This window comes from Borostomias antarcticus, assembly GCF_949987555.1.
Source record: "Borostomias antarcticus genome assembly, chromosome: 21".
NCBI lineage: Eukaryota > Metazoa > Chordata > Actinopteri > Stomiiformes > Stomiidae > Borostomias > Borostomias antarcticus.
Genome location: NC_140254.1, coordinates 7,970,413 through 7,988,046, shown reverse-complemented (window position 1 = coordinate 7,988,046; position 17,634 = coordinate 7,970,413). Strand labels below are relative to the sequence as shown.

The following is a 17,634-nucleotide window of genomic DNA, read 5'->3' as shown; positions in this document are numbered from 1 at the left end:
CCGCTGTAAGAATAGCCTGTGCCAAAAATGAATGGTGTCAATCTAAGCATAGAGTTAGTGACAGGATTTCGGATCGTTTATTGATGGATGGACAGAAAGAAAACGTGTTGGCTGCATGCATGGCATGACCAGCGTCACCGAGAGACTCCGCGGTTCTGGGCCATGGAGGTCTGGGCATGCCTAGCCTCCTGCAGCAATGTGCCAAGCCATTGTTTTTGGCGCGTCTTCTGGCAACACGACCCCTCCTATTTCACAATTAAAGTACCGGTAGTTAATGAGGATGATATGTTTGTAAGTATTTTGAACACATGAAAAGGCTAGATCTTCCACAAATGTGTATATGTAGCCTATCAGTGGAGGCTCGTCCATTAAGGCAGGGGAGGACAGTCCTCCTCAGTTTTTGGAGAGAAGAGGGGGATTAAAATATACATATATGAATTTATTTATTCATAATAAATATTATCTCAGTTTTGTTCATAAAGCAGGTTTTCCCTATGGATAAAAACCCATTATTGAAATTCTAAAGCTCCAACAGTGACATCTATAACATGCAGCTGGAGGACCCATGGATATCTATGGAAGGGTAGTCTGGGGCCTTTCTCGTTCGGTGTTATTTCGCCGGTCTAGAGCGGAAGTGCGATGACGCATCGCATAATCATCCGGTCTGGACCGGAAGAAGAACAGTTGTTGTAATGTTTTTACTGTAAACTGGGTTAGGGTTAGGGTTAAATCGAGAGTTTAACATGTTTTGGAAAGATTTTTCAAGGTGCCCACCCACATCCATTGTATGACCAAAACGGTGGTAGAGCAATTATCAGACTTTCTCAAAAGTGCTAGTTTTGTCAACGTTTTGATCTAAACCATTGTATATGATCATAAGTAACGTTAAAACAGGGCTAAACATGCATTTTCCCTTTACTACTCCTTTAATTGTTTGATTTTTTTTCTAGAATTTTACCTAAAAATGGGAGGTTGGAAATCGGTCTAAAATGACTGAGTAGGCCTACTGAGGAGTCTAGGCAATTTTTCTTCAGGAGGGGTTTTACCAGGGCAGTTTTAAGAGCCGATGGGGAAAAGACCTGTAGGCTACTGAGGGAACAGTTAACAATGGCTGGAGTGTCCTCAGAATTAGAGTTAAAAATAGTCTTAGAGATTGAGAGGGCATGTCGATAGAAAGGATAGAAGGGAAACCGGGCTGTAGTTCTATTCTATTCTGTTCTATTCTATATTCTATTGTAGGCTATAAGGCATGAACTTTTATTTTGAAGGTTGTTTCTACTCTTCACCATGCTGTAGGGGATGTGATTGGGCAGTCCGCACGTGTTGAGAGTGAATGGACGGTGCAGCGTAAATAACAAAGAGCTTCGTGGACAGTAGCTACTATTTCTTAGAAAAATAATCAGTTTGTACTAAATCCAACAATTGAAAGACGTTTTTTTTTATTTTATAACAGAGACCTACAGCAAGCTATTCTTATTTGGTGAGTTAAAACGTGCTGTTCCCGAAGTAAGCTAACTAGATAGCACTAGCTTACTAGCGAGGTCCATGTGGGAGAGTCTTTTGACTGACTAGAGCAAGTTATCACATCACTAGTGGTCAGCCAACTGTGGAGTGCCTGTAGTTTTAGATCATGAAACATACTTGTCATGATAGAATAGTTTGAAACTATTCATACATTTCTTGACCAGTTCTCCACGTGCCTCTTGTGTAATAACGTTAGTTAATGTAGACTAGCTAACAACCTTCTGCATCTTATGTCGCCCCAGTGTGAAACCGAAACCTTAGCTAGTAAGTTAGCCAGCTAGTCTAGTTAGCTACAAGAATTGCTATATTCAGTCTGAGCTATTTCGTCCATATCCCTGTCCCTGCAGTGCATCTACATGTCAGCCAGAGTAGCTGAAGTCCTGTTTTTTCCCTTCACAGTAGGTTATACCCCCACCACCGCAATGAAATACATCCTGGTCACTGGTGGCGTCATCTCAGGCATCGGCAAAGGCATCATAGCGAGCAGCGTGGGCACCATTCTCAAGTCCTGTGGCCTTCATGTGACCGCCATCAAAATTGACCCCTACATCAACATAGACGCCGGAACCTTCTCGCCCTACGAGCACGGTGAGTTTGTCTTAACGGCCTCGTTTGTTGTAACGGCCCGTCTTGTTCGCGGAGAGTCGTGTAACAGTAGCGCCCGTCCCCCCCCCTGTGTCGTGTCCAGGGGAGGTGTTTGTGTTGGATGACGGCGGAGAGGTGGACCTGGACCTGGGGAACTACGAGCGCTTCCTAGACATCCGGCTGACCAGAGACAACAACCTGACCACCGGCAAGATCTACCAGTCCGTCATCAACAAGGAGAGGAGGGGGGACTACCTGGGCAAGACCGTGCAGGGTGAGCCGGGCGTGGCCCGCGTCTGTCCGTCCTGAGGGACACTAGCATGCATACTGAGGGAAGTAGAGGACAGTCCTGAGGGACACTAGCATGCATACTGAGGGAAGTAGAGGACAGCCCTGAGGGACACTAGCATGCATACTGAGGGAAGTAGAGGACAGTCCTGAGGGACACTAGCATGCATACTGAGGGAAGTAGAGGACAGTCCTGAGGGACACTAGCATGCATACTGAGGGAACCTTGTTGTTGTTGTTGTTGTGTCTGTCCAGTGGTCCCACACATCACGGATGCCATCCAGGAGTGGGTGATGCGCCAGGCCAGGGTGCCCGTGGACGACGACGAAGTGGAGCCCCAAGTGTGCGTCATCGAGGTGAGCCGTCCGCGTCCTGACGCCACTACCCCCCAGCATGTGCAGAGACCGCCCAGGCTCCTCCCCCAGGCTCACGGTCACACACCAGCGATGCACACACTTTTTTGCCTTGTGAGCTACTTTTAAAATAACCAGCTCAACAAGATCCGAATGGGGTCAGACAGGATTGCATACCTGCATCTGGAATTTCAGGTATTGAGTTTCTGATTGATTTTGCTAAGATACTGCCCTCTAGATTACCGTGGTACAAAGTAGATTTTATAAAAACTGTGTTGGAATTGGTTAATGGATGTAGAACGCCTGTTTGAAAGTTTAAATAAATTAGCCTTGTGTTGTTACTACACCCATATACAAGCCTGATGAAATCAGCCCACGTGAACAAGCTCAGGTGGCCAGCTTAACTGCAGTACTAAACAGTCACTTGTAATCTACAGAATAGCAGGAGGCAGAAGCTGCTCGTTTGGACAAGGCGTGTGACATGACTGTCTACTATGCAGTTTGCCTCCGCACCCCAACTTCAAGTCAACTACTGGTCGATCGCGATCGACATATTGGGCACCCCTGTTATACACTGTCTGTACAGTCCTTAGGCTGTGGTGATGATTGTGTCTGTCCTTGTGTGTGTGTGTGTGTGTGTGTGTGTGTAGTTGGGGGGCACCGTTGGTGACATCGAGAGCATGCCTTTCATCGAGGCCTTCAGACAGTTCCAGTTCAAAGTCAAGAAGGAGAACTTCTGCAGCATCCACGTCAGCCTCATCCCACAGGTAAAGACAGTTGGGGGGGGGGGGGGGAGGGGCACGCTAGTTTCTTAATATTCACTGACGAGTGCAGACACGTGCACTTAGTAGTGATCACACCAGAAAGTCCGAACCAAGGACCAGACCAAATGAGTGAACCAAGGACCAGACCAAATGAGTGAAGTTGCAATATTGTTGCAGTTTTTTTTGGTCTGGTTCGTGTTCACAAGGTCACTTGTTTATCGAACCAACACATGTAAACAAATGTCAAGTGGTCGTACAGGTTGCTCATCTATTAGCTAGAAAAATTAAGAGGGAAAATCTATCATTAACCACATGTAATTAGAGCAATCACTGTTACTATGGAGCCGCAACAGCGCATTGCATTTGCCATACTGGCGCTACTTGTGATTATTTGGTGCTCTGGCCAAATAACAACGGCGACCCAATATGAGCATGACCGAATCTGGACGCGTGTAAACAATGAAGCTGCTTTTTTCAATGCAAAGGAGTCGTAGGACTTGGTACCGACGCAGAATACAGGCCCTGATGGATGCCGACGAGACCTTCTCCGTGTACCTATCACACAGGAGACGTCTTTGTTTTGGTCCTACGAATAGTCCGATGCGCGTTCACACCAAAAGCGAACCGAAGCATGGTCCCTTTCGATGCGGACCGAGTCCTTGCTTTTTAGGCGGACCATGGTTCGGTTGTTTGATAAGTGGATCGAGTTCGGATATGCGTTCACACCTCTCCAAACGAAGCGGAGCAAACTTTTTTGGTCCGATAGTCCGATTCCAAACAGATCAAATGTGTAGGTGTGAACACACCCTTAATGCAGCCCGAGTCCGCCAGAGCTTGAGTAGAGTTATACTTGGAGGTGTGCATAGAAAGTGGACTAAACATGTGAATTGTGTGTGTCCAGCCCAGCACTACAGGGGAGCAGAAGACCAAGCCCACCCAGAACACGGTCAGAGAGCTGCGAGGCCTGGGCCTGTCCCCGGACCTGGTGAGCTTCCTCTCAAGCCTCTCTGCTCTGTGCTCAGCAGGCCGCAGCCACAGGCCAGTCCAGGTTGATTGTTTTGATTGTTTATTCAGATCCTCATTAGCTGTTGAGAGAGTCATCAGCTACTCTTCCTGGGGTCTCCAAAATCATCACTCAAAAATTATAATACATACATACATAATAAAAAATAATACATCATCATCCACACTCACAAACAAACAACATGGACACTTCTTTAGAAACGAAATAGCTTCCCCACTTGCTCCAGCACGCATGCGCACAGCGTGCAAGCGTTGCTCCAGCACACTGTGCGCATGCGTGCTGGAGCAAGTGGGGAAGGTATTTCGTTTCTAAAGACGTTTCTAAAGATCATATTACAGAGACGTGAAAAACCACAACAAGCCCTCGCTTTATGTAAGCACAACTAGCGATTCATAAAGACAGATTGATGAAAACAACTGTTTCGCGGCAGAAACTAGATTTTTTAGAAGCTGCATTCTCAGTGCCCCGTCTGCTGCCATTACATGGATATACTGGCTCGCGCTGGATTTTAAATTTCTTCTACAGGCCTCAAAATTACACCAAAGTTATCTCAGTGAGTCAAACGTCTTATAATATGCTGTAAATAAGGTCCAGGTTGTCAAAAACGAGCATTCTCCTTTAATGAGAACCGTTAATTAAACAATAGGACAACAGTGGAACAGTAGACGAGGATAAAAGAGAGAAGAGTGGTCAGGGTTCTGAGGACCGACACTAACAGCCTCGTCACTACAGATCATGTGCCGCTGTTCCACCCGCCTGGAGAACTCGGTCAAGGAGAAGATCTCCATGTTCTGCCATGTGGAACCTGAACAGGTACTTGGAGCGCTTGAACCATCTGGTCTGGCCCCTCTGAAGAGGCGGAGCGTGCGTTCCTGACTGACCCTGTGACCCCTCCCTCCACAGGTGATCTGCGTCCATGATGTGTCGTCCATCTACCAGGTGCCCCTGCTGCTGAAGGAGCAGGGTGTGGTGGACTACTTCTGCCGCAGGCTGGACATGCCCATGGGGACACGGCCCAGGAAGATGCTGGCCAAGTGGAAGGAGATGTCTGACAGGTGGGCGTTCCGGCGCTCCGTTAGGAATATTCACCACGGCAGTCGGAAACGCCTGACGCTACGGAAAGAAGAAAGAAACGCAAAATGTCGATTTATCTCAGTGCAGACATGTTGGCGTTTCTGTTCAGTTGCGTGGCATTAGTTTATGCGTGTTAGTTAATGTTAAATATTTACTAGACGTTTTGACATGTTTGTGTGTTTCTTGATCCAGGTCAGCCAGACTGCTGGAGGGCTGCACTATAGCGCTGGTGGGGAAGTACACCAAGTTCACCGACTCCTACGCCTCAGTCATTAAAGCACTGGAGCACTCTGCTCTAGCCATTAGCCACAAACTGGAGGTCAAGGTGAATCTCTCTCTCTCTCTCTCTCTCTCGCATATGTGCTTGCATACATTTCATTTCTACTGAATACTGTGAGCAACTGTACATGTCAGCACATGCCACTCACAAGCCACCGCCTCTAATAACAACCCAGCTCAACTCTAGTGCTCACATTCCCTCTCTCTCTAATAACAACCCAGCTCAACTCTAGTGCTCACATTCCCTCTCTCTCTAATAACAACCCAGCTCAACTCTAGTGCTCACATTCCCTCTCCCCCCCCCACTCTCTCTGACTCTCTCGCTCTCTCTCTCTGACTCTCTCTTTGACTCTCTCTCCCTCTCTCTCTCTCTCTCTGACTCTCTCTCTCTGACTCTCTCTCTCTCTCTCTCTCTCTCTCTCTCTCAGATTCAGACTCCTTCATTGTTACATCTGTGTACAGGTACAGGGGAGTGTGTACTGGCTACTCAACCCCGCAGATAATGGGATAAATCGTAATAAAACAATGCAATAGTAATAAAATGGTGCAATACGAGGTAATAGCAGTGCAATACGACGTATCTCTCTCTCTCTCTCAGTATATTGACTCAGCAGACCTGGAGTCGGCCACGCTGCAGGAGGAGCCGGTCAAGTACCACGAGGCCTGGCAGAAGCTGTGCAGCGCAGAGTGAGTTGGGGCCGCTGCTCCCTGGGGGGTCAGATATGAGCGCTGCTCCCTGGGGGGTCAGATATGAGCGCTGGCTCCCTGGGAGGTCGGATATGAGCGCTGGCTCCGTGGGCGGGGTCAGTTGAGCGCTGGCTCTGTGGGCGGAGTCAGTTGAGCGCTGGCTCTGTGGGCGGGGTCAGATATGAGCGCTGCTCCCTGGGGGGTCAGATATGAGCGCTGGCTCCGTGGGCGGGGTCAGATATGAGCGCTGCTCTGTGGGCGGGGTCAGATATGAGCGCTGCTCCCTGGGGGGTCAGATATGAGCGCTGCTCCCTGGGGGGTCGGATATGAGCGCTGGCTCCGTGGGCGGGGTCAGTTGAGCGCTGGCTCTGTGGGCGGAGTCAGTTGAGCGCTGGCTCTGTGGGCGGGGTCAGATATGAGCGCTGGCTCCGTGGGCGGGGTCAGTTGAGCGCTGGCTCTGTGGGCGTGGTCAGATGAGTGCTGGCTCCGTGGGCGGGGTCAGATATGAGCACCTTTAGGACTAGCGGGAGCCCCAGGGTAGTGTTGTGACGTAGAGTCGTTGTCCCTCCACAGTGGCGTCCTGGTCCCCGGAGGCTTTGGTGTCAGAGGGACCGAGGGGAAGATCCACGCCATCGCCTGGGCCAGGAAGCAGAAGAAGCCCTTTCTAGGTACGGGACGGGCGCCGCGGGTTTGAAGACACCATAGCGTTTTAAGCTCCGCGTCTCGCGCTTTCATGCCCGCAGTGTTGACTCAACCGCTGACTGGTGTGTTTGTGCAGGTGTGTGTCTGGGAATGCAGCTGGCCGTCTGCGAGTTCGCCAGGAACACACTGGGATGGCACGGTAAGGTTCAGGAACACGCTGGGGGGGCACGGTAAGGTTCAGGAACACGCTGGGGGGACACGGTAAGGTTCAGGAACACGCTGGGGGGGCAGGTAAGGTTCAGGAACACGCTGGGGGGGCACGGTAAGGTTCAGGAACACGCTGGGGGGGCACGGTAAGGTTCAGGAACACGCTGGGGGGGCAAGGTAAGGTTCAGGAACACGCTGGGGGGGCAAGGTAAGGTTCAGGAACACGCTGGGGGGACACGGTAAGGTTCAGGAACACGCTGGGGGGGCACGGTAAGGTTCAGGAACACGCTGGGGGGGCACGGTAAGGTTCAGGAACATGCTGGGGGGGCACGGTAAGGTTCAGGAACACGCTGGGGGGGCACGGTAAGGTTCAGGAACACGCTGGGGGGCACGGTAAGGTTCAGGAACACGCTGGGGGGCACGGTAAGGTTCAGGAACACGCTGGGGGGGCACGGTAAGGTTCAGGAACACGCTGGGGGGCACGGTAAGGTTCAGGAACACGCTGGGGGGGCACGGTAAGGTTCAGGAACACGCTGGGGGGGCACGGTAAGGTTCAGGAACACGCTGGGGGGGCACGGTAAGGTTCAGGAACACGCTGGGGTGGCACGGTAATGTTCAGGAACACGCTGGGGGGGCACGGTAAGGTTCAGGAACACGCTGGGGGGGCACGGTAAGGTTCAGGAACACGCTGGGGGGGCACGGTAAGGGCAGCTCAGGAACATCCTCCCCTAGCGGCCCGTACCACATTCACACACCGGAGGGAATTCAATAGTAATTATTAACAAACGTTTTTGTTCTGTATTTTCCCAGATGCCAACTCAACTGAATTTGACCCAGAATCGAAGCATCCTGTGGTAGGTTTTTTCCCTGTATAGCGTAGTAGTCGTGTGAGGTGCTGATCACTGGAGAAACTGATCATATTCAGCTCTTTTATTGGTGTTTCGGCCTGTTGGACTCCTTCAGAATCAAAGGTGTTTTTTCCCCGCCTAAAATGCAGCACAGATGCCTTCTCTTGTCTCTCCAGGTGATTGACATGCCAGAACACAATCCTGGGCAGATGGGCGGGACCATGAGGCTCGGAAAGAGGCGGACCATTTTCAGAACCACCAACAGTGTATTGCGTAAGAGAAACCCGTTCCTCGTGACATTGGATTCAGATTCAGGTCTTCACATTCAGAAGATCTCCTCTTGTGTTTACTGCTTGTGGGTCACATTGCAGGAAGGTTATATGGAGATGCTGAATATGTTGATGAAAGACACAGACATCGCTTTGAGGTATATGAAACGATCACATTCCCTTTGGTATTTAAGAAAAATCAGTCATCAATCAGTATTAAACCATGAACACCAATCAATTGTTTGATATGTGCTGTCCTGTCTCTGTTGAGCTGTATTTGCCGTGTGTGTGAACAGGTCAACCCCGAGCTGAAGCGGCACTTTGAGGAGAAGGGCTTCCTGTTCGTAGGTCAGGACGTGGAGGGAGAGAGGATGGAGATCATCGAGCTGCAGGGTGAGCTAGAACTTCAACTCCACGTTTTGCATGTTGGTTTTTCTGTGAAAGGCAGGTAAGTCAATAAAGACCACGTTCCTGGTCGTGTGTTGATGTTTTTATGTGCTCCGCTGGGTTTTTCAGATCATCCATATTTCGTGGGGGTGCAGTACCACCCGGAGTTCACCTCCCGGCCCATCAAACCCTCGCCGCCGTACTTCGGCCTGCTGCTAGCCGCCGCCGGCAAACTCCACAGCTACCTCCAGAAGGGATGCCTGTCTCCACGGTAACCGCCCGGCCACGCGCCAGTCTGGGATTTCAGTTTGGCGTGCGCACATTTCCACGCCGCGCCTCGAGTCGGATTCTTCTTCATGCGTTGGGCGTTGAAAGCAGCCCAGACCCTCCAGGGCGTTGCTGAGGTGGAGGCTGCTGAATGTTGAGCACGCCAGGCTTTCATGTGGGTTATGCTGTTACAGTGAATGAAGTGAGCAAAGGATCAAATGTTAATCCAAGTATGAATCACTTCATGAACTTCTAGGATTGCTGCAGCATCACAAGCCCACATTTCACCTGTGTGTGTGCTGGGCACAGACATGTATTCACATGGATGAACAGTGACTCGTCACTCCTTTAACACACACGTTCTGTGGGCAGTATACTCAAGAACTGTATATTGAGTGCCATATTTGAATTTTATCAACAAGACTATCAAGCTTAAGTATTGAGCAGTGTGTATTTATTGTTTGATTGATTGATTTTATTTATGGATTGAGTAAAAACAGTAATCCAAGGGATGACGTGAAAGTGTAAACACTTATTTCCAACATGGTCCTTTGATATTTACATGCAAGACAACAATAACACAAGACATTTCCACAATACCATATACCATAAATTAAACAATAGTCCTAAAATACATGTATGACCTGCCACCTATAGGGCTATCTGGCCACTTTACCCCAAAGATATGAGCGAACCTGACTTTTAAACCCTCCTCTAGATTCTGATAGTTTAATACTAAGTGGAAGGCTGTTCCACAATGAGATCCCTGTGTAATAAAAGGAGCTCTGAGCCACGGACTCAGATCGCGGCACCTTACAGGAGCGAACACTGGCCCTGGTATTGTGTCCATGCTGCGTATGGACCATGTCGATCTGAGACTTCATGTATGGTGGTGTGTGTAAGGAATGCCATACTGTCTCAGTAGTGTATGAGCAGTGTGTGGTATAACCTGTTCATACTATCTCAGTAGTGTATGAGGACTGTGTGGTATAACCTGTTTATACTGTCTCAGTAGTGTATGAGGAGTGTGTGGTATAACCTGTTCATACTGTCTCAGTAGTGTATGAGGAGTGTGTGGTATAACCTGTTCCATGTGCTCTCAACAGGGACACCTACAGTGACCGGAGTGGCAGCAGTTCTCCGGACTGTGAGGTTTCAGAGGCGGTTCTGTCCTCCCTCTCGCTGTACAAGGTAAGGGAGGCTTCAGATAGTCACTTCATCGCTTCTGAACTTTGTGTTGTTCACATATGCCCAAGTCCCAAAAGACAGTAAACGGTTTCTTTTATTGCAGGAATAAGAACTGATGGAACAAGACATCCTTTTTTTACTGGAGTATTCCCTCGATGTTTGGAGAATGGAGCGTGTCCCTGGCTTCCCCGAACTCAAGAATTATTTTTCTATGCTCATGACTTCACAGGAAAATATCGACTGTCAACTGGCACATCAGCTAGTTCTGCTGTAAAATATACGCACGTGTGAGAACCTGTCTCAACCCCCGGGGAAGAGAGATCGTTATAGAGGCTTTAGAATGGTGCATGAATGCAAACAGCAGTATTCTGAGTTTTACATGTCACATTAAGTTTTATGGTTTTTCATTAGCCATTAATTTCCTGATTGTATGTAAATATTGTGTTGACCTTAATCCTTCTTGTTTGTAAGTAATGAACGTTGTTCCTGCAACATGTCAGTTACTGCACTGTACTATCACATCCTCCCAGCCAACCATTAATAAACTAGGGACCTCAAAAACAAGTACACTGAAGTCTGCTCAACTATTGAGCCATTGGTGTACTTTAGAATCACAGGCAGTTAGAGGAAGATGTTATGAATTAGTGATTCATTAGGCTTTTCAACATCTGGGTTTTCATTATTTTCAGAACATGTCAACTGTGGCATTGCAGAATCAGGTTTGATCCTAGCCAGCACCCAGGGCCCTTACAGAGCTAGACAAGTCTGCCATTTCCTGTTCCAGGGCCCTCACAGAGCTAGACAAGTCTGCCATTTCCTGTTCCAGGGCCCTCACAGAGCTAGACAAATCTGCCATTTCCTGTTGTGCTCCGGAGGCATAGATGTTTCCTAATTCACTACGCCTTGTTGCTTTACTGCCCCTTGGGGAATCTTAAACTCTTGCTCAACTGTTGTGTAAATGTTTTAAGATGGATCTGCCATCATTGATGTATTGTCTTAATCATGGTATGTTTTGCATTGTTTTATTGGCTGCTGCCTACTTGGCCAGATCAAGAGTTATGTGAGCCTTGGGGCTCAAAATGTCACTCGCAATAAAATAAATAGGAGGGCTACCTGGTGTACAGAACTATTTTCTCCTTTCTACAAGATTGTAATCCAACACCCAGCCTAATGGCTACAGTTGATCGTCTTAAATTTTGTTGGGCCAGGTGAAATAAGTTATACATATAAAAAGATTAAGACCACAAAACCAAGTACACTTTGCCCAAACATTGATGGAACAGCATTTTTACTCTGCTACAGCAATTCTATTTAATGCAACGCACCAGAGCATTGAACAAGCATGCCCTATAGTAGGCCTATAGCGTACAGCCAAACTATTCTCCACTTAAACTTCACACCATTCCCACAGCATTCCAGCGCTGGAGAAGTCTCAGGGCATCAGATTATCTTTTTTTTTTTTTTCCACGTCCGCGTCAGGGTATTCAATCCGATTGTAGAAATTGAGTGTTGCCAATGATAAGCTTTTGGTTTTACTGTGGCTTTAACCCAATCAGAGCTTGAGTTTCTTAAAGATATAAGAGACCATTTTGTTTAGAGGGCATTGATTTAGTGACTTTATTTAACCAGTCAAATTTACAATGACATCCTGCGAAAAGGCATCTAGAGGGAAGGGGCTAAAAAAGGAAATGCCAATCAAACATGTCCAACACACCGTCTGGTATGCAATCACAAACATGACATGATCTAACAATGACTGGTCCTGCAGCTGGTAAACCGTTTCAGAAACAAATAAAACAATACAGCGCATAGGATCTGAAAGGAATCAACATTGACAACTGAAACCATTCACTTTTATATAAACATTTGACAAGCTTGGCAGTAGTGCAAATCACAGGACATTGGCTTAGGCACCACGCTACAAGATCACACGCGTAGGGCGACCCGTCGACAGGGGATCCCACCGTCCCATTTGGCCTGCTGCAGTACCCCCTCAGCAGGACCTGATGGAGGAGAGAGGACATGTGAGATCTGTCACGTCTGCAGGACATAAACACCAGGGACAACTCTGGTCTCAGTCCCATATCCGCAAGAGTCATCCAACAGTCTCCATTATAAAAAGGTGTCATCACAGAACAGATAGAACAAAACTCAACTAGCGGGGTGTTGCCATACCTGTAGAGGGCCTGCATCCAGGTATAGCACCACAAGGCAGCACCTCCAATGTCCATGCCTACAACCCTAAAAGACCAGAGAATTCAGTTTTAAAATGTGCCAACAATACCAACCACAACTGTGGTGCGAAGCTCCAAGCATGAACACGGCAAGTGGCAGATTTACCCAGAGTGCATGTTATGTCGGACAGTAGAGTGACTGCAGAAGGCACGGAGGGCCACAACAGTCAAAGACTGCCCCGTTCTCTGGCATGCACTTGGAGAACCAGGAGCTACAGACAGAAGCACCGGTCCTTAGGATAGCATGCTGCCATGAGATCCAAGTGTTCTAATTAGGCTCACCAGCTATTCCAGTCATTTATGGCATTTTCACCCTCAGTAGACACTGGAACCTCTGATGGAAGACAAATAGATTTAGTTAAGACTCATCGCCACACTATGTAGTTTAGTTAAATGTGAATCACTAGATTTGGTTCAGAAAATATGACTACAAAAGATCTCAAAATGGAGGTCAACCTCAGACTTTACTTACCGGAGCCATATCTACAGATAATGATTCTGAACCTGTTCAGACCTGGACCTGTGAGGTTAAAGTAACAATTAATTAGGTTGTCATGCCTTGTCTGTTCATCCAATGCACACTTAATCTAAAACATGGCTCAGCAATATGAGTACTAAAGATTTCTCATAACAGAGACAGGCTCTCAGTGAGGGCAAGTGTGTCATCACAGCCAGTCCAGGGTGAACATCTACAGCACTCGCTGCTACACTTGAAATACCTTGGTCAGGTCTCCCAGGTCTCCAGTGTTTTCATACCATCTTCAGATAATGATTCTGAACCTGTTCAGACCTGGACCTGAGGTTAAAGTAACAATTAATTAGGTCGTCATGCCTTGTCTGTTCATCCAATGCACACTTAATCTAAAACATGGCTCAGCAATATGAGTACTAAAGATTTCTCATAACAGAGACAGGCTCTCAGTGAGGGCAAGTGTGTCATCACAGCCAGTCCAGGGTGAACATCTACAGCACTCACTGCTACACTTGAAATACCTTGGTCAGGTCTCCCAGGTCTCCAGTGTTTTCATACCATGCTGCCCTCGGGTCTGGAGGATTCCTCTGGCCTGCAGAGAAAGCAGCACAGGTGGGGTAATGACACACATGCTACATTCTGAACAAGTAAGTGACAAGTGCGTTTCAGGTGTCCTTCCCCTAAATGTTGCTTAGACAGTTACAGTAGAACTGAACAGCGACCGTCGGTGAAAGTGTTCCTGTTGGCATCCTGTTGACCGTTCACTGCTACCAAGGAACATGGACGGCTTCGATAGGTGCCATTTCATTTAAAACGCTAAGCTTTATACACAAAGGACTAAGGTTAATACCAGGACTAGTTACCTTAACGCTGTAGCGTCAATGCATCAGTATGCCAATGGCTTCTGGGTCCCTCTCGCACTCGTAGAAACATCCTGGAAGACAGTGGCGTTTGATTGGGTGCCCAACGAGATAACCAAACTAGATGGACAACTGGCTAAAATGATGCAATTTCAAAGCGTGTGCGTAATCGGCAGCATTCACGTTTCTGTAAAATTAATCTTTCGCATATTATCATTATTGAAAAGATAACTAAGAACGACAGTCGGCAAAACATGTTACCGACTCATTGTTTCACCGGCTCATGCAGAAAACTAGACCTCGATAAAGGCCGCACTGTCCTGCCCTCCCCACGTGGGGTTCGGGACCATGGTAAAAACGAGTAACTCCTAACTAGCCAACTCCACAAACACGTGCTACGGCTCTATACCAATACTTGTAAAGGATACGCATGCTATTGCTAGCTGAAACACAAACAAACGTAAATACGCGGCGATATGCGCTGCGCCTGCTGATGATCCCCTTACCTCTCGACTTCTCTGCACCACGAAAGAGACCGGAAAAAGATGTCCGTTGGCTTATATAGCACACGCGGAGATGTCTAGCGTCACGTTGTCGACATGCATGATGGGATATGACGTTTACTAGGCTGTTACGCATATTGCACGAAAGAGGACTACATAGCCCACATTTCATGAACGTATAAGGAATACTGTACAATTTCAGACAGGAATACGCTGTCAATAAAATACTTATATTCTCTTCTCTCTGTCCGACTTATCTTCTTTCTTTGGAGCGTCCTTTTAAAATGGTTTTAGCCTGGCCCTGTTGTTTAATGTGTATTTCATCAGAGAAGCAATATTCAATGTTTCCATCCTGTGTCTTTGGAAACTTGACACATGAAAATCTGTTATTAATTTCACTTTGTAATCTCATTTTATTAAACGTGCATAGCATCAGCCATGCAATCTGTCACTCCGCAAGCCTGTTTATGGTCAAATAGGCCCAAGTGTTCGATTTTGTAAGCTTTCTATCATACAAACTGACATTTTGTCCCCAACTTATACCCAGTTAGTCTGGGGTCTTTCTCGCTCGGTGTTGTATCGCCGGTCTAGAGCGGAAGCGCGATGACGCATCGCATAATCATCCAGTCTGGACCGGAAGACGAAAAGTTGTAATGTTCTACATCGTGGAGCTACGCCCTCATAGGTGGGCTCTAGCGCTCCTATTGGTAACCCATGTTGGCATGCCAACAACCAATCTGAAGATAAAAATATTCTCCTTATCGTCTTAACCAATCACAGACCCCCCACCTTACTATAAAGGTGGCTACACCGCAGCAATCTCCTCTCCCGTTTTCAGACGAGCTATCAAGTACCTGAAGACCTTCTGAAGTATGAAGAGAATATATAAGAGCGAGAAGAACGGCCTGGGTGACCTACCTCTGAGGGACTCCGGCGCCGCTGGATCCCCGATGGACGTCCCCGCCCCTCCTCTCCTGGAAGATGCTCCGCGGGTCGAAGACTGCGGCTGTGGTTCCTTGGACCCGGATGACCGCCACGACCGGTGTGTGGCGTGCCTGGGGAAGAGCCACGCTGAAGAGGGAGTCTCTCCCAACCCGCCGTGCTCCCAGTGCGCGCTGCTTCCCTCTGAATTCAGGCATGCCCGCCTCGACTTCTGGCGCGCACAGAGCACCGTCCCCTGTCCTCTCCCCTCTTACGAGTCCGAGTCTGCGGATGACGACTCTGGGGATGGAAGGGACTCGGAGGACAGTGGGGAGTTGCCCGCCTCCCAAGGCGCCTCCCCACGCATGGGCTCATCTGTGTCTGGTTCCGAGCCCCCCGCCAGCGGCGAGGGCGGCCCCCCAGACGATGAGCCCCGGGATGCCGGTGAGGCCAGGCCGCTCGTATTCCAGAGGGTGTTCCCCGGTATACTGGAGCGCGCAGCGGTCTCCATAGGCATCCCCCTCCCGTCGGAGCCTGAGGCGAAATGCACCAATCTCTGGGGCATTTCATGCTTTGAGCTCTTGACGCGGAGAATCAAGTGGCCCCTCCCTGTCAAGGCACATATCGACAGGTTTGTCGAGAGTACCTGGGTGGCGCCTCTCGAGCAGGCTAAGTTCGCGCCTGGACTGACGCTATGCGTGTGTTCGGCTACGAGCACAACTTCTCCGGTGGCATCCCGGCGCTCGAGCCCTCCTTTGCCGTCCACTTTGCTCCTGGCGCGGCTGCGTGGAGCAATACGAAGAAGCCCCAGCTTCCCGGGTCGCGAGACTGACAAGCGGCTACCCTCTCCGACCGCATGTACGTCCTCGCTGCCCAGGCCACGGCCGCTGTTTCCTCCATCTCCATCCTGGTCACTACCTTGGCATCGGAGTTGAGCAGCGGCACCTCGCCATCCCCCGAATGGGTTCCCGACCTCCAAGCTGCGGCTGGAGCGGCCATGCAGCTCTGCCAGGCTGCCGCGATCTGCACTGGCCGCGTCATGGGTAACGCTGTGGTGCACCATCGCCTGCTGTGGCTGGGCGTCTCCTCTGTGAACGACACAGCTCGCACGGCTCTGCTGAACGCTCCCATCTACCGGTCCGGGCTGTTCGGCTCTGCCGCCGGGGAAACCCTGGAACGCCTCGGCAAGGTCGAAGAGCAGTCCAAGCTGGTGGCCAGGCATCTCGGGGTCAGGAGGACCCAGTCTGCTGTCGCCCGTGCCCCCGTGAAAAGGAGGAAGAGGAAGGCGAGGTCCGCCCCTCCGAGGGCTGCTCCCGGTCCCCCTCCCGTGAACCAGCGATCTGCCCAGGCTTCCCACGCTCCTTCCACCGCTCACCAAGGTCCTACCTGGACGACCTTCTGATCCTCGCCACGTCAGCCACGCAGGCCAGGGCGCACACCTCCCAGCTTGTGACTCATCTCACAGGCTTGGGATTCGCCATCAACTGGGAAAAGAGCGCGCCGCGCCCGTCTCAGTCTGTCATTTATCTGGGTCTCAACTTGGACTCCGAGGTGCGAGGCTCTGTCCCAGGCACTCACTATCTGCCGGCCACGGAGGGTGGCCACGGCTCTGACGGTGATGCGTTTGTCATTGGCCCACACGGTGGTTCCACTGGGCCTCCTGGTTTTGGACGCGCTATGCAAGGTGCCGTTCGAGCCATTGGAGCAGGTTGATCTCAGATGGATGTCTATCAAAACGGCATTGCTCCTCGCATTATCCTCGGGTAAGCGAGTGAGTGATCTGTGTGCGCTGTCGACGTAGCCGGGCTGCCTCACCATCGCTGGGGAAGGCAGTAAGGCCGTTCTGAGGCCTAACCCGGTTTTCCTGCCCAAGGTGGTTAGGCACTCTTATAGTGCTAGGCCTCTGGAGCTGCGCACCTTTTCTCCTCCTCCACACTGCTCGGTGGAGGGCGGTAGCAGTCAACTTATCTGCTACTGGAACACAAATGTATAATAACAACTTTTCATGCGTACTATGTGTTCTGGAAAAGTACAAACTGCTGACATTCAGTTCTAATCACGCGATGCTGTCGATGCCTCGATATATTACACTCAAAGGTGGCTTAAGGTCAAGCACATGCGCAGTATGAGCGGAACTAGAACCCAAATAAGGTAGGTTAGTTTTAAACAGTTGAAATAATACTTTATCAAATAGTACCTCTCACAGTATGGATAAAGAAATGTGGAAAACACTCAAGCCAAATATGCTAGCATTGAAT

General features: G+C 49.3%; 1 protein-coding gene and 1 long non-coding RNA gene across 3 annotated transcripts; one reads left to right on the top strand and one right to left on the bottom strand.

Moving 5' to 3' along the window:
• The first annotated feature begins 1,377 nt into the window (after positions 1-1,377).
• On the top strand, positions 1,378-11,428 carry ctps1a (CTP synthase 1a). The gene is made up of 19 exons (XM_084454774.1): positions 1,378-1,480; positions 1,924-2,112; positions 2,213-2,383; positions 2,653-2,753; positions 3,401-3,517; positions 4,416-4,499; positions 5,271-5,351; positions 5,442-5,593; positions 5,805-5,937; positions 6,490-6,578; positions 7,152-7,246; positions 7,357-7,419; positions 8,238-8,281; positions 8,452-8,548; positions 8,647-8,702; positions 8,841-8,937; positions 9,061-9,202; positions 10,305-10,389; positions 10,490-11,428. The coding sequence occupies exons 2-19, from the start codon at positions 1,947-1,949 to the stop codon at positions 10,493-10,495; spliced, it is 1,779 nt and encodes a 592-aa protein (XP_084310900.1). The 5' UTR covers positions 1,378-1,480; positions 1,924-1,946; the 3' UTR covers positions 10,496-11,428.
• A 562-nt stretch (positions 11,429-11,990) lies between these two features.
• Positions 11,991-14,480, bottom strand: LOC311323448. Of its 2 annotated transcripts, none has more exons than XR_014630955.1 (8): positions 14,459-14,480; positions 13,956-14,026; positions 13,614-13,684; positions 13,340-13,416; positions 13,093-13,140; positions 12,727-12,954; positions 12,562-12,627; positions 11,991-12,389 (listed from the first exon to the last, which is right to left on the bottom strand). It is a non-coding gene; the product is annotated as an uncharacterized lncRNA (long non-coding RNA). The 2 variants fall into 2 exon arrangements; XR_014630956.1 differs by having other exon boundaries at positions 12,903-12,954.
• Between the last annotated feature and the right edge of the window lie 3,154 nt (positions 14,481-17,634).